The sequence below is a fragment of the Melopsittacus undulatus genome, chromosome 2 (assembly GCF_012275295.1).
Source record: "Melopsittacus undulatus isolate bMelUnd1 chromosome 2, bMelUnd1.mat.Z, whole genome shotgun sequence".
NCBI lineage: Eukaryota > Metazoa > Chordata > Aves > Psittaciformes > Psittaculidae > Melopsittacus > Melopsittacus undulatus.
In genome coordinates, this window is record NC_047528.1 from 78,226,566 (window position 1) to 78,242,623 (window position 16,058).

Here is a 16,058-nt window from a genome sequence, read left to right on the forward strand (position 1 = left end):
TGCATGTGATTTGCAGATTGTAAGAGTTTAAATTCCTTAAGCAATCAATGGCAAAACAGAAATGCCTACAAACAGCTATTCAGAAAAACTATACTAGGTTTCTTGAAATACATCATGTGAATATTCTTGTCTTGACCAGAAATTCTCTGTTTTGAAAATTAAGAATGTTGCTATATCATTAATGTGTTAATGTAAGAAATCTGTGGAGAACAAAGAACAATGCTAATGCATATTTGACTCTAGCTTTACAAAATGCTAATGGAATACATAACAATGGTATGGTCAGGAGGAGGAGAGACACTTCCTAGGCCAATCCCAAGAGAAAATACCACTTAAAATTTACAAACTCCATCCTGTATAATCCATTCAGGGTTGAATGGCGGTGTCAAGCAGTGAAATGACAGCCCTCAGAAACCAGATGCCTCGAGGTTATAATGGGACAGGAAGAAATTACTTATATGCATCAGCCAAACACACCCTTGACTTATAAATAATTATCATCTGTCAGTCACTGTCAATTCACCACAAAAATGACAGGGAAGGACAGTTTCAGTCTGTGACACACCAATCACTCCTCAATAATGTTTGACCCTCCTCTTTTTGCCCCCCCTCCCCCCCCCCAAAATGAAAATAGAATTTTGACTTTACAAATTGAGGGTATTCACATCTACTGTCAAAAAAACAACCCCACATCTTAGATGATATTACAGAAAAAATATTCCAACCTGTTTTGTATCACTTATCTGTGAACATCTCAACTCCTTAGAAAACAAATTTCTTAATACAAGCAAATATTTCCTCAAACTATAGAGCAACGGCTGGGGTTTGGGGTTTTTTTTCCAACTTAGCTAAATGTACTATTTTACTACAAAGAAAACTGTTGTTACTTCAGGAGTGTTTCTTGTGCTTTTTCTCCATCTTCAACCATTTTAGCACATTTCTTGTCTTCCTGGTTTGATCTGCTTTTTGGTTTGAAAGTAAAGCCACATCCATTTAATCTCAGTACCTGCCCATAATGAAATTACCCCCTTCTCCCTCTCTGCCAAAATGCATCAGCAATATTAGTGAGCTCAGGAACAACTCTGGGAAGAACAGCTATTTTCTTCTTTCTACTTCAGAGGACAGAATACATACAAATCACTCACTTCAGTAGACTGCAGGTTTTCTGCAGTATAATATCAAAGTCTCTAAAAGGCAATATTTGCTTTTCTCTCCAGACAAATTAAAAAACATTTGGAAAACTGAAACTGCATGACACACAACACTTAGTAGACTCTACAAATTATATCTCTAAATACCTAAATAAGCTATGTTCTTATATCGAAAATGCGCAACATAACCAAGACTCTCCAAGCTATAACATATTTCCATTTTTCTAATGCAGTATACCCAGATGGCTCTATTGATTTGAACTACACATTAAACCATAACTGCATTAGCTGATTGACCAGAAGATTAATCACAGGGGAATTACACAGATCTCAAAATCCCTGGTTTTTGCAAGATGCTGAGATTATTTGCAGAAAGAAGGTGAACAATATAATCGGTTCCATCTTTCTCTCAAGTAATTTTTCTCAAGTAATTATTTCTTCCAGGGTAAAACACTTCACAGTTTTCTTACAACTAACATCAGCATTCTTTGTGTAGCATGTTTATGTATGGGTCTTTATGTATGTGTATAGAAATCCACACAGACAAAGGTAAATCTAAATTGGATGTGAATATACTTACAGCATTCATTAGCTTATTATAAGTTTTCCAGCTGATACAAAAATGAATTCTCTGAAAACACAATGTCATAGCCAGTAATTTTACAAATTCAGAAAAACCTAATGGAAAACCCAGCTTTTTTCCCCAAGAAAATGTGGAATCGTGTCAGCAAGACATTAGAGGTTGAGGTCAAACGGCCTCCCACACAGCTATTAGGAAATTTTCATCAAAAGCATCAAAAGCTTTAAGTATTTTTAAACACTATAGTTACATGCTACATGCCTATAAGCCTCAAAACACCAGCTAGAGATCAATCCATACACTAAAGACGACATTAAAATACCCTTGAGGTTTAGTTATCCAAACCTGTGGCAATCCATTACCCTATGGTTTGAAATGTTGCAATAATTCCCAGCAAATAAAACCTCACAAAAGAAAACCCATTGTTCATGGGGGTAAACCATCTGGAGGTACAAGCACTCAATAAAATTTGTTACTGTACTATTATAACAAAGTGCTTTCAGGATTTACACATCTAGGTCCTGATTCATGCCCAGAATGTATATGCCAGACCAAACTATCTAAAAGGAGGAGAATTTCATTCAGTAGTCCATGTCCCTATGCCAGAAAAGAAGTTCTACTATTCATAGTAGCCTACATATATATTCTTAAGTTCAGCCTGAAAACACAGATACTGTTTTTAAGTTAGAAAAAAAATTGCTCCAATCTGGAAGAGGTTGCCCAGAGAGGGGGTAAACACACCATCCCTCAACATATTCAGGGTCAGGTTGTAAGGGGCTCTGGGCAAGCTGGTCTAGTTGAAGAAGTCCCTTCAAACTATTCTGTAATTCTGCCAAATGTAAGTGGCCACAGCTAGAGGCATTTTCAAGACATGTTTTCAGTGTGTTATATCTGCCCACTGCCTTTTAGAGAGACGGTACATTCTCATCTTGCCAGGCCCTTAGGCTGCCAATACTACAGTCATACCACATTTGAAGAGCAACAACACAGAGGAAAGTGACTGAAAATAATTCATTGATCCATTTCATGTATTTAGGGAGGTGACAACTCATGCACCCAACTGCAACTCAGTCAGTGCCATGCATGAGACAGGGACAGATGCAATAAAAGACAGCTATATGTGGTCCAGTGCCTGGATTTGATTGAACAAGATACAGATGACAGTATCACCAGGGAATGGTGCATCATCTCTAGAGAAATGCAACCCATTAAGAAGCCTTGCCTTTGGATTTACAGAGAAATTTTGTCTATACAATAATTACGCAACATTCAAATATTCTTCCAATATCATTGGGCTTTGGGTTTTTTTTACATTTTCAATGAAGAAAAAATACTTGCATTTTGGTTTTAATTGAATTAATCAATAGAGCTTTTTCTGCAAATAAGGGGTTAGAAACTGTAAACCAAATGCAGATTAAAATAATGCAAAATGTATTGATATAATTTGTTATAATATATACAATATATTATAATAATATAATATAATTTGAATATTTAATGAAATTGGTAGATCCCTGCACACGATTACAACCCAGACTAGAAAGACACTAAAAGGTTGCAATAGTAAATTTTACTCACAAATAATGATATAAGTAAGAAATGATAATGAAGTGCTCAAAATAGATACAGTGGAAGTGGACACGCAGGACAATAACACAGGGAATTATATGTGTGAGACATTCAGACACATAAAGAAGTTCTCCAGGGGATATAGAGATGCTATGACATTGCACTACGTAGAAATCAACAAAATGTGTTGAATTCAGCCTATTTCCATGTTTAAAGAACAGCTAAAAAAAAAAAGAAACAAAGAAAAAGGAAAATATTATGACAGTAGTTCAAGCATTCAGGAAAACATAGTTCTACTTTAGACCAGGAATGCAGTTTTATTCTGTAACTGTAAAGGAACCAAAGAAAACATAATCACTTTAGCAGGCCACTAGGTATACAAGATTAAGATCTTCTAAAAGTGAGGAAATGTTACTTTTTATGTTATTTAGGATTTCTCTTCATGGCCAATACCGTTTGCAACATCCCCCTTTAAATAAATAAATGTCAGAGAGAACATCAGACTCACTGGACTGAAGCAAATGTTGCTATAATCCTAGAAACCCCTTCCCTTTAGGGAACTGGATGGCCATCCCTATACCTTCACAGTGGGATACCCAAAAAGAGCAGAAAGTGCTAAGGCCAACTACCAGCAGCTGCTTGCCAGAATATTTAGGTCTGCCACAGCTTCTTGCTTACACCTTGCTATATAATTAATAGGCTAAAGTTGTTAAATAATAAAAATCGGCAGCTATTTGGAATCACTGGCATTAACTAAACTGGCCTTTAGTTTCCAATAAACTCCTGTAGCTGCCTGTTTCACAAGCTTTTCTACAACCTGTAGCTTTGCCTATTAGGCTGGTAGACTACTTGCAGCTCACAAAGGGAAGCTTTGAGTCAGGAAAAGTTTCAGGTGGAATAAAGTCTCCCTTGATCACAACACAGTCTTTCTGGGCTGTTAAAACTAAAACACAGTCCCAGGAATAAAAGCAACGCCACAGGCAGGCAACAGGAAGGAGAGAAGCCCAAGGTCAAGCTTAGAGAGAACTACAGCCCACAAAGCAAAGGAAAAAAATATTTTATAAATTTTAATGGAAGATCTTGAGCCTGAAGTATAAAAGCAATTGTATGTTGAAAGGAAATTAAAAACATAGATTCCCAAGAGGTAAAATAAACACATTACATTTACTGCCAATGGGAAAAGAAATTTTGGAAACAGACCTCCACAGAAAATGGTGCCTACAGTGCCACTTGATGGCTTATACTGGGAGTGCATTCTGAGAGAGCCATATCCATGAGATGTCAACCAGCCCTTGGGCTTCTGCTACAGCACATCTGGAAGCTGTTTGATAACTCTGGTGCAGAAGGGAAGAAAAAACTGCAAAAGCACCTTGTATTAAGGGATCTTTTCGGCTTCAGAGGTCTTTATTTTACAATGTCAAAATGTGTTTTGGTTTTTTTTTTGAGGTTTATTTATGGTTTGTGTTTTTGTTGGGTTTTTTAAACATAATCTTCTATGTAAGAAACTGAAAACGGAGAAGGCAATCACAAAGAACTGGAATGACCCTGTAAAGAGTTCAAAGGTATTTATACCCTTATTTCCACAAAAAAAGCGCCTTATACCACATGAACTATCCAAGCAGTAGTCATAGAAGTCCTTGTGAAGCACACGCTGGAAGTGGAGCAGGGAAAACACCTTACCACAGCTCTTCACAGAAAAGTACCTGGGAGACATGGAACTGCAGGATCCATTCCCAGCTGTTTTCTTGAGCATCATATGGTTCTGTACTTGTGACACAGATCATCCCCTTTCCACTATCAAATACTCCCCTTTCAACTCTACAGCTGTCAAAATAAGTTACTATAAGGAAGTCCAGCTCACTCCCCAGTGCTCATCCTGTTCTTGGAAATGGGTTGAACCACTCTATCTCATAATAACAATATCACCCCACCAACCTTGCCCAGAAGGAGCAACAGATTTGTAAAAGCACAGACTGAAATTTTATAATTTCAAATGAGTTACCTATAGTATTTGATCACATAATATATGGCCTATCAAGTAAAAGCCAAAGAATAAGCTCAGCAGTACTATAGCAAGTCTCATACTTAGTTGTAAGCTTAAATCCCTGCACCTCAAATTGTCAAAAAGCTGACTTCTCAGCAGGAGGATGTAACACGCTACATAGCAGCATGACAGTAGAGTAACCCTCAATGAAAGGAGGCTCAGAACTGTTGAATGACATGCCAAGTGTCCTTACTCTGATGTTATAGGTTAATTATCTGCATCCCATGAAAGTCTGAGGATGAAACATAATTGGAATTCAGATATCTGCATTTAATAAGACAATTAGTTACAGCTGTATTTTGGGACAACTGTAATTAGAGTTACAGCTAATGAGCTCGGAAGATGACAAGCAAAAATCTATCAATCACCCATTAAACGTGAGCATAAACAATGATGAAAATGCTTCTCTTGTTACTTTCAAATGTACTTTTAATTTAAGTATGCTAATTAATGTCTCATGGGTATCAGTGTCTGTGTAGTTATGGAAACCTGTAGTTTAACAACAAGCATTCTATCTATTGGGATGAATGCTTGATCTTATTATAATTAATTTCTAACTATTTAGAACAAATAGGAATGAACTGTGAATTCTGAACATACAAAGTCTCCAAGGATATCTATGTGGTGACAAACCTAGCATCTCAGAACTCACACTTGCTGTAGCAGGTGTTTCAGTCCACTCACTGTACAGCTCCAAACCACTTCTACCACAACAGGAATTCCTAATAGTATCTACCATTACCACAGATACATAAATCCTTTCAAAAGTATCTTATCCAACCTGTTGGCACCAGGAAGAAGGATGTGGGGCTACTACACCTCAGAGGTTGGTTAGCACCCTGAAAGCAGAGGTGGGAGAAGGGAAGACATCCTCATCCTGCTACCATCTGGTATCAATGTAACCTGTTTTCACTGGGGATCTGGGGAAACATACTTGGGCACTGATGGAGGCAGCTTGAAAGACTTCACTTCCCTTATGCTAACCCTTTGCTGGAGGCAGTGAACAGAACCCATTTCTTTAAGGATGAAGCCAAATTAGCACAGTATATCAGGAACCTGCTTTTCTTTGCAACCGGAAAAGTTTAATGAGTTGTCAACAGTAAGTGATATCTTTGACACATTTTTTCATAAATATACACACAAAGCTATATAGGCAGTATTTTGATCTAAACAATATCCATTTTAGTTTGCTGTAAGTCACTAGAAATCCACTTATTTTCAACTAAACAGAAATCCACAGATATTTGAAAATACTAATCAAAGTAAATTTAAAACCAATTAATTCAACTGATGCAATTTCATTTTTTTTAGGAGGATACAATTAAAATACTACCTGTGGGAATCTGAGACCTCCTACTCATTAATAAAAAGATGGGGTAAGAGAAAGGAGCAACTGGAAATGGAAAGTGAATGACTGTTAATGTTCTAATTACCCACTGAACCACTGTAAATAATACTGAAGATGCTATCATCGAGTTATGATAAACAAAATTGATATTTTACAAGAACTCCACCCAACTGTTGCTATGTGGGATGGGTTTTTTTGCTGTTGTTTCAGGTATTTTTGTACAATAACACATTATGATTCTGGCCCTTGCAAAGAAATCTCTATTTTCACAACTGAGGAAGCTAGATTTTTTAAATAATAAGGCACTCACATCAAACATTTCTCATTTGAAATAAGGAGCATCATATAATGACATAAACACTGTGAATCCTATTTCAATCTAATGACTCTCTGTACAACATCACCTACAAGCACAAATCAGTACACTAGCTGGTACAGCTTTCTACATTAAATAAAGTTCCTGTTTCAAAAGAAAAATTCTGCCCTAGTTTTTCAAGGAATTAACACTATTACGGTAAGGGCAGAAGAGGAATTAATAACAAGTATTCAAAATCAACTGCTTGGTATCAACCATGATGGAAAATAAAGTTCACACAAAATCACTTCCTGAGTTGCTGATCATTTTTTCTCTTTTTACCTTCTTTCACCAGCTGATCTAGTTCCACCCAGAAGAGGTAGACAATATCCTGGATCACATAAATGTACCAGATGGCACCTGAGGCAGAGCTTACATTTCAGTAGGTGAAAGAACAGGGTACTTCATAAGGTCAAAGTGGACATAGCCTCACCTGTGTCAGCTGTTCTTCAGCATTTAATTATGGCCAGCAGCTCAAGCTAGCTATGAGCAATCCGCTTCAATAATACAATAAAACTAATTCCAGTGTAATATTCTTTAAGACTGCCAATCGAAAAAAAACCAGCCCTAGACTATTTATTTTCAGCAAGTCATCCGTGCTTTCTTCAGCAGTAGTAATTCAAGATGCAATTATGAGTTTAAGACTATGAAGTCTGTAATCAGCAATACAAGTCGGTTTCAAAAAGACATACCCTTAACTACAAGCACACACATGCAAGTACAGGAATGTTTCATAGTTCTTCTACAGCTTTCAACTTTAATGGCCACATTTTTAGTCTCATTTGGATTTAAATAAATCTGTTATTCATAATTAAGTTGTTTATAAGATGACAAGAGATGCATTTCATAAGAGAAGTCTAGTGTCCCATCTAAATTATTTAATCATACAACCCATTTGGTAGAGCTAATTTGTTGGCTCGCTACTAGGAAGGGATTTTATTCCATTACTTTACTCTTGAGAGACACAGACTTAAAAGTTTTAAGTAGGACAGCTGATGGAAGATATTTGTGTGGCCATGTTAAGTTCAAATGTACTTCAAATTGTGCAATGAAAACAGTTCATGCTGCCATGAAACTTGTTATAATACTGGTTTACGTTGTCTTTTAAATATGCTCTTAAATATCTTAGAGCCTTGACATTCCCCATTACAATTCTGCTCACAGACAGAATAAGGTTAGTTAAGTGACATATCATGTCTGATTCCAGGAAGGCTGATGTGCAAAGCTGGTATGTGCAGCTAGGTTAAATGAAAACCAGTGATTACTAAGCTTCTTACATTCAGATCTGAGAATTAAATCTCTCATAAGAAAATGGTGGATGTCATACAGATTGCGGCAGAATTTATATTCTTTTAAAACCAATTTCTTAAGTGACAGATACAGAAAAAAGAAAATGAATCGCATATCCTTGACAAGAAAATAAATGTTGACTTATTAGCTGCTGAGTCACAGGGAATAAAAGTCCTACAAATAAATGATACAAGCTGAAACACACCTTTTATTGGCTGCTTGTGCAGACTAAAGGCTTAGATCATTTTAAATCTACATAAATAAAGACTGAGTTTGAATGCATTCTACTTAAAGGATTCATGTTAACATTCTGACTTTTGGTCCTTATGCTATTAAGCTAAAGAAGGTATTTCTAAAATCTCTAATGGAACAAAACTAAGGTATTGGGAGCAAACACCATTCCTTGATCCTACAACCAGGATGGGGAGGGTGGGCTTTTTATTTGTTTGGGGTTCTTTACTGTTTTGCTTGTTGGTTAGATTGGTTTTTGTTTGGTTTTGGTTTGTTTTTTTTTACTGATTAGACTAAAATGAAATAGTTTAAATTTGTAGGCATAGATTACAAAATGTGCTGAACATTAAGTTCATGGCTGAACTTCAGAGGTCTTCAAGTAAATTTCTTAAATGTGTTTAACTCTGTAAAGTCAATTCTTCCCTGTTGCTGGCTTACCAAAATTCAGAAAAGCTTTTTATGCTATAACCTTCATTCTTTGGAGATACAACCTAAATAGCCCTTTAGCACAAACTTCAAGCTTTTCCCTGAACAGAGCTCAGAAGTACCAACTGATCAAGTAAAACTTACAGGGAAAAAAAAAACCTTCATGAAATCCATACAAACAATCACATCCCCTCAAACCCCAACAATAACCCAAACCAGACACATCCATACAGCAGAGAAGAAAAATATCTGGTTTAAATTATGTCTTAAAACACACTGTATCTAAGAGCTTGACATGCATAACCTATGTTAGAACTGCATGTGTGCATATTCCATTAAAGATCTGCTCACCTCTCCCACAACTTCAATGATGTCACCAACTTTTAATTCCAGTTCATCTTCATTTTGAGGCATGTAACTGAAAGCCACCTGACATCTTCTTCTTCTGTTTCTCTCTCCTGGTGGAAATAAAGAAAGCAGGGAAATTGCAAAATGAAAACAAAATTCAATGCTAAACAGAAGCCAGGAGAAACAATTAAAGATTATTCTTTGAGCACTGTTAAAATCACTGAAATGTTTGCAATGCTTAGTATATCTGATTAGAATTAATTTACCAAAAGAGGATGGAGAAAAGATTTCTGATGCATATTATTTCTTTCAATTATTTTTATAATTCAGTGAAATTAATAAATTACAATAAATGGTGGGGATTTTTTTCCTTTCTGTAATATTACTCATGAGCCAAAATTTAACTAATAGATTGTGCTTCCTAGTGACAGGATGGGTAAACTTTACCCAGAGGATCTTTCCAAATGTATTTGCTACAAGTTCTCTTCAATGCTAATGCTCCATATCCATGATATAGGCAAATCCTGACAATAAAGGGACGGGAAAGGGATCCCAAAGGGATCAAAAACCTTGTGGATTTTGCTCATATGGAAATAACTCTCAACTGATTACTTTATCCTGTATCTTTTTCTTTATAATTCATTCACAGGTGTACAAATAACACTTTTTAATATATATTCTTTTACATATACATATATACACACATACAGTTATATATAGATGTATATGTATACACACATACTTATAAGGTTCATATTTATGCACTAATATTAGATTAAAGAAAACCCATCCCAAAGGACCCCCAATTCTAGGTACGCCATTGGGTGAGCGTGGTTAAGACAGACTAATTTTGATAGTCAAGCAGGTACTGGAAATTATGTTACCAGCCTTTTTTTTTTTTTTTTAATTTGTCCAGGATGGACATGACACTGGATGCTTGACTGGAGAGAGGCTTGAGTTCATAGCTCTGAATAAGAGTAAACCCTCTTACTTGATCCTTCTGACATCACAGTTTTAAGAGAGAGAGGTAAATGAAAAGATTCAGTTCCAGAACTGTTTACCACATCTGCTGGCTCACTTCTATATGATTTGTAGCAGAGCAGATGAGAGAACTTCCCTAAATTAAGTTGCCAAGGCTTGTTGCTCAGTCTCTATTAGCTGAAGGACAACTTACTGACATGAATTATTACCATGTTGAAATGTGTTGGAGGAGAAAGTAGGAACATAGAAATCATTCAAAACACAGGATTCACTGATTACTCCCCCTTCTCTAGAAGATGTGCAATGTACAGACCATACTGTTCCATATATTTACAAACAGGTATCCCCAAAACATATACACATACTCTACACAAATATCTCTACTTTCTTTTATGCTATTTCTCTTAACTGCTAAACATGCTCAACACACACCCAAATCAGTTGTATAAACACTGTCCAAGAATGGCCTTAATTTGACATTAAATCACAGAAATGTGTCTTATGGTCAGTCTATTACTCCCCCTGCAATGTTTCTTGATAATCCTTCTCTAGGATGAACAGGAACAAAAAATAACAGAACTTCCTTTTTTATCTATTCTATTAATTGAAACTAGAGAAAGGAGAAGCCATTTAATTTGTCTTTCTGACAGTATTTTTCATATCCACTGCAATCCTGCACAAGTGGCAGCTTACTGAATCCTAAAATTCTTACCTTAATGCCATATAACCAAACTCACTCAAATTGGCTCTTTTTTCTCACCTACAACTGACTCTTTATTGTTCACCATCTAAATTAAAATGGTCTTAAACTGACAACTTTATACAGCTGCATTCAAAATAATTTAAATGTAACAAATACATTCCTTACTGGGTGCTTCTTTCCTTGTGCAAAAGAGGCTGTCTATTTTACCTAAAGATAACATCCCCACTATGATTTCTAGCATCAAGTAGAAACCTATGTGCTGATGCTGCCTGATGTGACAGATGGCAGTTGCCACCCCATTTAATAATCAATATTGTGTGACTCTTGGAGAATATTTTTGAGATTGCTAAAAGAATAAGTAAATACAATGCTGAATGCTAGTAATAGAACTATATGAATCCTCCCCCCTCCCACCCCAGAAAGTTTATTATTGTATAGAAAATTTAGTGACAGCCTGCATTTATCTCCATTAGTCTCACGGCTCTCTCAGTGATCTCCCTCTCCTCCTGATGCTTACAAATGTAAACAACAGGCTTTGCTAATCAGACTCCTTTTGGTGTTTATCCCAGGATCCACCTATCTAATTGTAGGAGTCCTGAATCAGATGTCTAAATCTGAGCCTATCACTCAGGAGTGAAGAGAACCTAATACATCCTGAGGGTATTTAGTGTCACTGCAAAATAGACAACTAATATACATCAGATGAATGACTAGAGATGTCTTTTTCTACTGGTGGACCTAGATCAGACCTCAGCATCTAACTTTAAATGTCTAAAAGGTCTACAGCTAGGTCAAATGGGAAAAGGAATGAACATGTATTCAGAAACTAGAAACAAACAAACAAATCTTTGCTGGTATAAATCTAATTTGTTTCAAAGTGATGTCTGATCAGATTCTAAAAATGGTGTGGTTGCCTGTGACAGCAGGAAACCCTAGAAGAGCTTCCTCCAGCTGTACACATGCAAGAGAGAGCATGATTTCCAGACACTTAAACACCCTTCTGGCATTAGCAATGAACTAAAAAGAAAGAGGTTATGACAACACACTGGCATATACTTACCTTTGTAAGGGTCACCAAAAGCTGAGGAAACATTACACAGGAGGTCACACTGGTACTTATATGCTGCTGTCAGACCCAGGAAAGGTCACAAACTGACAACACAGGATTAGATGAAAACTGCGGCAGCAGCAGAATAGATAGGAAGCAAACTATTTTAAAATGAACTGGAATTTTCCAAGCCAAACTATTTTTCTTAAACTTAAAACCTCCTTAATGAAATAGATGTAAATGAGTGTCTTATACTTTTTTTTTATAGAGCCTACTCTTCACTGATGCCAATTGTCTGTACAGCCTGTCCTGTCAGTGAAAACCACAGTTAACTTCACTAACAAAATGTCCATCAACTTTACATACTAATCCATTTTTCCCCCCATCACAAGATAACAGTACAGCAATCTGCTTCATAACACAGCACAAGTATTTTATAGAGTCAAAAAACTATATTCAATCAAAAGTTCAGAGACAGACCCATGGAGCAAATGTCTGTTTCCCTTCCTTCTGGTAATATGTATATCTAAATGGCTGACAATCTCTTCAAAACTAGGCCTCATAGTTTTGTACTTGGATCCTGTTTATATCACACATATAATTTATATCTGCATCAATATCACTGTGGTAAAAACATTTCTCCTACATCTAAAAAAAGTTTCAATTGCAGTAAAGCTCATAGCTCCTGCAGACCCATGGACTTCCCTCTAGTGCAGACTTGCTGAGCAGGCTCTGGTGAACCATGGAAGGAAACTGAGATCCACTGAGCACCATTCAAGTAGATGCAAAATGACTGAACTCAGTAAAACCATACAGCAAAAAAGCCCCTTTCAGGCAAGTCTATCAGGAGGAAAATGACAAGTTGGAGGAAAAGTTTCCTGTCTTCTTTTTGCAGACTTTCCTGCACATGGCATCATCTGCCTTCAGTCTCAGTTGCACTTCCCATCCTTCCAGCTCTCAAAGCTGTATCTGTAGCTGGGGGAGAACTGGTTCAGTGCACAGGGCTCCTGGTTAGAAAAGCTGGGCTGTGATATGACTCAGCTAGAAACCAGCTCTAAATCTGATGTGCCAAACGACAAAAGGCAACTATTGTTCAACTAAGAGGTGACATACATGCTTTTATGTTGCATGGTACTGATTTTAACAGTACTGATGGAGTTCTGGTACAGCTGTTTTGGACTGCCAGCCTAGATGGTTATTGTACCATCTTTGTTATAAATCATTGAATTGTGTGCATTAAAATGTAAAAGCTTGAGCTACAAGCTTACTTCTGAGAAAAATTCTTAAAGCCACTACCCTCCACAAATGCTTTTGAGAAACAGAAGTCACCTAATTAAGAGCAGATAGCATCAAAATTTTATCTTTTTTAATTGCTTTATTTTAAAGTATAATAAAGATAGTGTTAAGACTTCAGATAAAGTCTTAGTTGTACTCAATTCTAATGTAGATTCTGTCACTACCTTGTATAACACAAGGACTCTACCATCTTATATCTACCCACTAGGAGGAATACAATTTTGATTTTACAAAGCGTCAGCTTCCAATTTCCTTCTTTTCCTGGGGGGTTTTGAAAATATTTCTCTGACTTGTGATATGACATGCCAATTCCAACTGTCTCATCACTGACATGCTGCTGAAAGGGTGAATGCTTTCAGATGGGTGACAAAAAAAAAAACCAAACCTAAACCTGCTGAGGTCTGTTTATTCCCTATCTAGCAGAAAACAGAAGTAACGGGATGCAAATATTTTAAGAGGGTGGTAGGGGGTGGGGGAGAGAGGAAGAAGGAAGGGGGACATGACACACACTGTTTGGTTTGGGTTTTTGTGGTAGCTTGGGGTTTTAGGGGGGATTTGTTGGGGTTTTTTGTTTGTTGTTTTTTTTTAAAAATCAGTGACATTAAAGTATCAGAGAAGAGAAAGAAACTGCAAGGAGGATTGAGGGAAGACAGAATATCTGAGGTGCTTCCAATACACTACCAAACTGGTTATATAAAGCTGCTGCATTTTCTCACAAGCAGATGAACTGGGAAGTGTCCTGATTTGACATGTGCAGCTGAATCACGGAGATTGCAGAACTCCATTAAGCACAACTAAGCCAAAATTAATACCATTGCTGCTAGTAATATATTACTCCAAGTGTGTTAATGTTCTAGTGTTATCAAGGAGTAGGTTTTCTTCTGCTAGACTCTACAGAAACACTTCCAGGTATTAGCCATCTGGCTGCTGCTTCAAATTTTATGACCAAGGTTTGTCTGTGAGGAACCTGAAAGTCTGGAAGATACGTTTTTTGTTAAACTCTCATGTCATAACATATGCACCATCAGAATATCAGCAAACCTCATATTGTTCAATGAATTAATTCTTTTCTTAAAAACATGCAGCAATATTCAGGCCTTTTAGCATGTATGAGTCTTTTGCATAACAGGAGTAATTACTGGAAGCAACTTACAGCAACAATGTAGTACAGTGGTCATATGCTTTTAGAAGAAAGCCATTAGCTAAGAAGTGGAGCTCTTCTTTATGCCGCAGCAGGAGCCAGGCTTGTGCATTTGATAGGCACAACTGAAGTACTAGCGGAGCCCAGATCATTATTTAAGTCTAACCCAATGAAGAAGGAAATAGTAGAAAAGTAACTGCAAACAAACTGTAAAGACACTTGCACAGTTCAACCATACACCACCAATTTCTTTTTTTTATATAGTTTTAAAATGCAATGAAAGAAGCAGAAACTTATGCAAGTGCAAAATCAAGAATGCAGTCGAACCATCGCCAGCAAATTAGACAAAGCAAGTCCAACCTCCAACAGCAACACTTGGCCTTGCCATACAGGCTGCATATTTTATATCTTTCAGTGGCAAAGTGTAAAACACACTATTAAACTACACATTATCTCAACCACATGCAGAACTGAAAACGCATACTTTCATCAAAGCTACTAGTTCTAGTACCTGTATCTTTTAAACTTTATAGTATGAATTATTACTCTGGAATAGTGTTACAGGTGAAACACTCCACCACAAGACATAAATTGGCACTTGGCAATAGGGTTTCTAACACACTTTTTAGACTGCACTTTAAAAGCAGTTACACAGTCTTATACTAAGGACTGGACAAGCTCATTCAGCTTTGCATCTGCTTCCAGAGATGCAAAAATATTCCTCAGCATCAAATGATGCCTTTACATCAGCTTTGGCCAAATGACCCATTGTCTAGCCTGTTCTCAACAATAACAGTTTGTTGCTCTCATCTAGTGATTTTCCAAGGAAAATTCCACACATCCCAAGGAGCAGCAAATGCTTCTGGCCTCACTGTAATTCTGGGCAGGCCGAGGCATATTTCACCAGGGTGGCTTGCTCCAGTCATCCTGTAACTTCGGGACTTAATTAATAGCCATATGCACTAAGTCCCACTGCCTGGCACTGGAGTTCCCCACCCTCCCTTATGCAGTTAGCACCTGGTGCCATGAGGGGCCTATTACCCAACACAAGAACTTGCCTGTGTCTGGTTTCTTTTCTCAGATGATGATTGGCAAAGATACATTACAAAAAAGAGCTTGTTACGCTGGCTAGCACACAATTAATCCAAAATGACTGTATAAGGAGCTTTAAGAAATACTGCAAGCAACAGACAGATGTAGCGATAAATTAGCTTTTCTAAAGAACAAGGATACACAAACTTGTAATATTCTTTCTTGGATGGCAGAGAAGTTTCAAAATGCAAGAACAAAAACACAACAAGATTTGTGAATGTCCCATAAAAGGCCTTTCCTCCTATTCGCATTGCATACATCTCATGTTGTCATCTAATAACTAGCTAACCTTTGAGACAGCGTTCGACTATTTTGCTCCTTGCTGGCTTTTTGCATTGATCTCTAGAGAAAGCATTTAAATAAACCAAAACTAAACATGAATTGCTGTTGCATCTTTCCCACTTCTCTTATGTTCTATCACATAATTCACACCCCTTAAATTGCCTATGCACAGT

The 16,058-nt window shown here is 36.9% G+C and overlaps 1 protein-coding gene across 4 annotated transcripts in view; it reads right to left on the reverse strand.

Moving 5' to 3' along the window:
* The window catches only part of SH3KBP1 (SH3 domain containing kinase binding protein 1), a 226,149-nt gene that overhangs the window by 100,569 nt on the left and 109,522 nt on the right, over positions 1 to 16,058 (reverse strand). For all 4 annotated transcript variants that reach the window (XM_031051030.2, XM_031051032.2, XM_031051031.2 and 1 more), the window contains one exon: positions 9,346 to 9,452. In XM_031051030.2, coding sequence (XP_030906890.1) covers positions 9,346 to 9,452 — 107 coding nt within the window. The remainder of the gene's footprint in view (positions 1 to 9,345; positions 9,453 to 16,058) is intronic.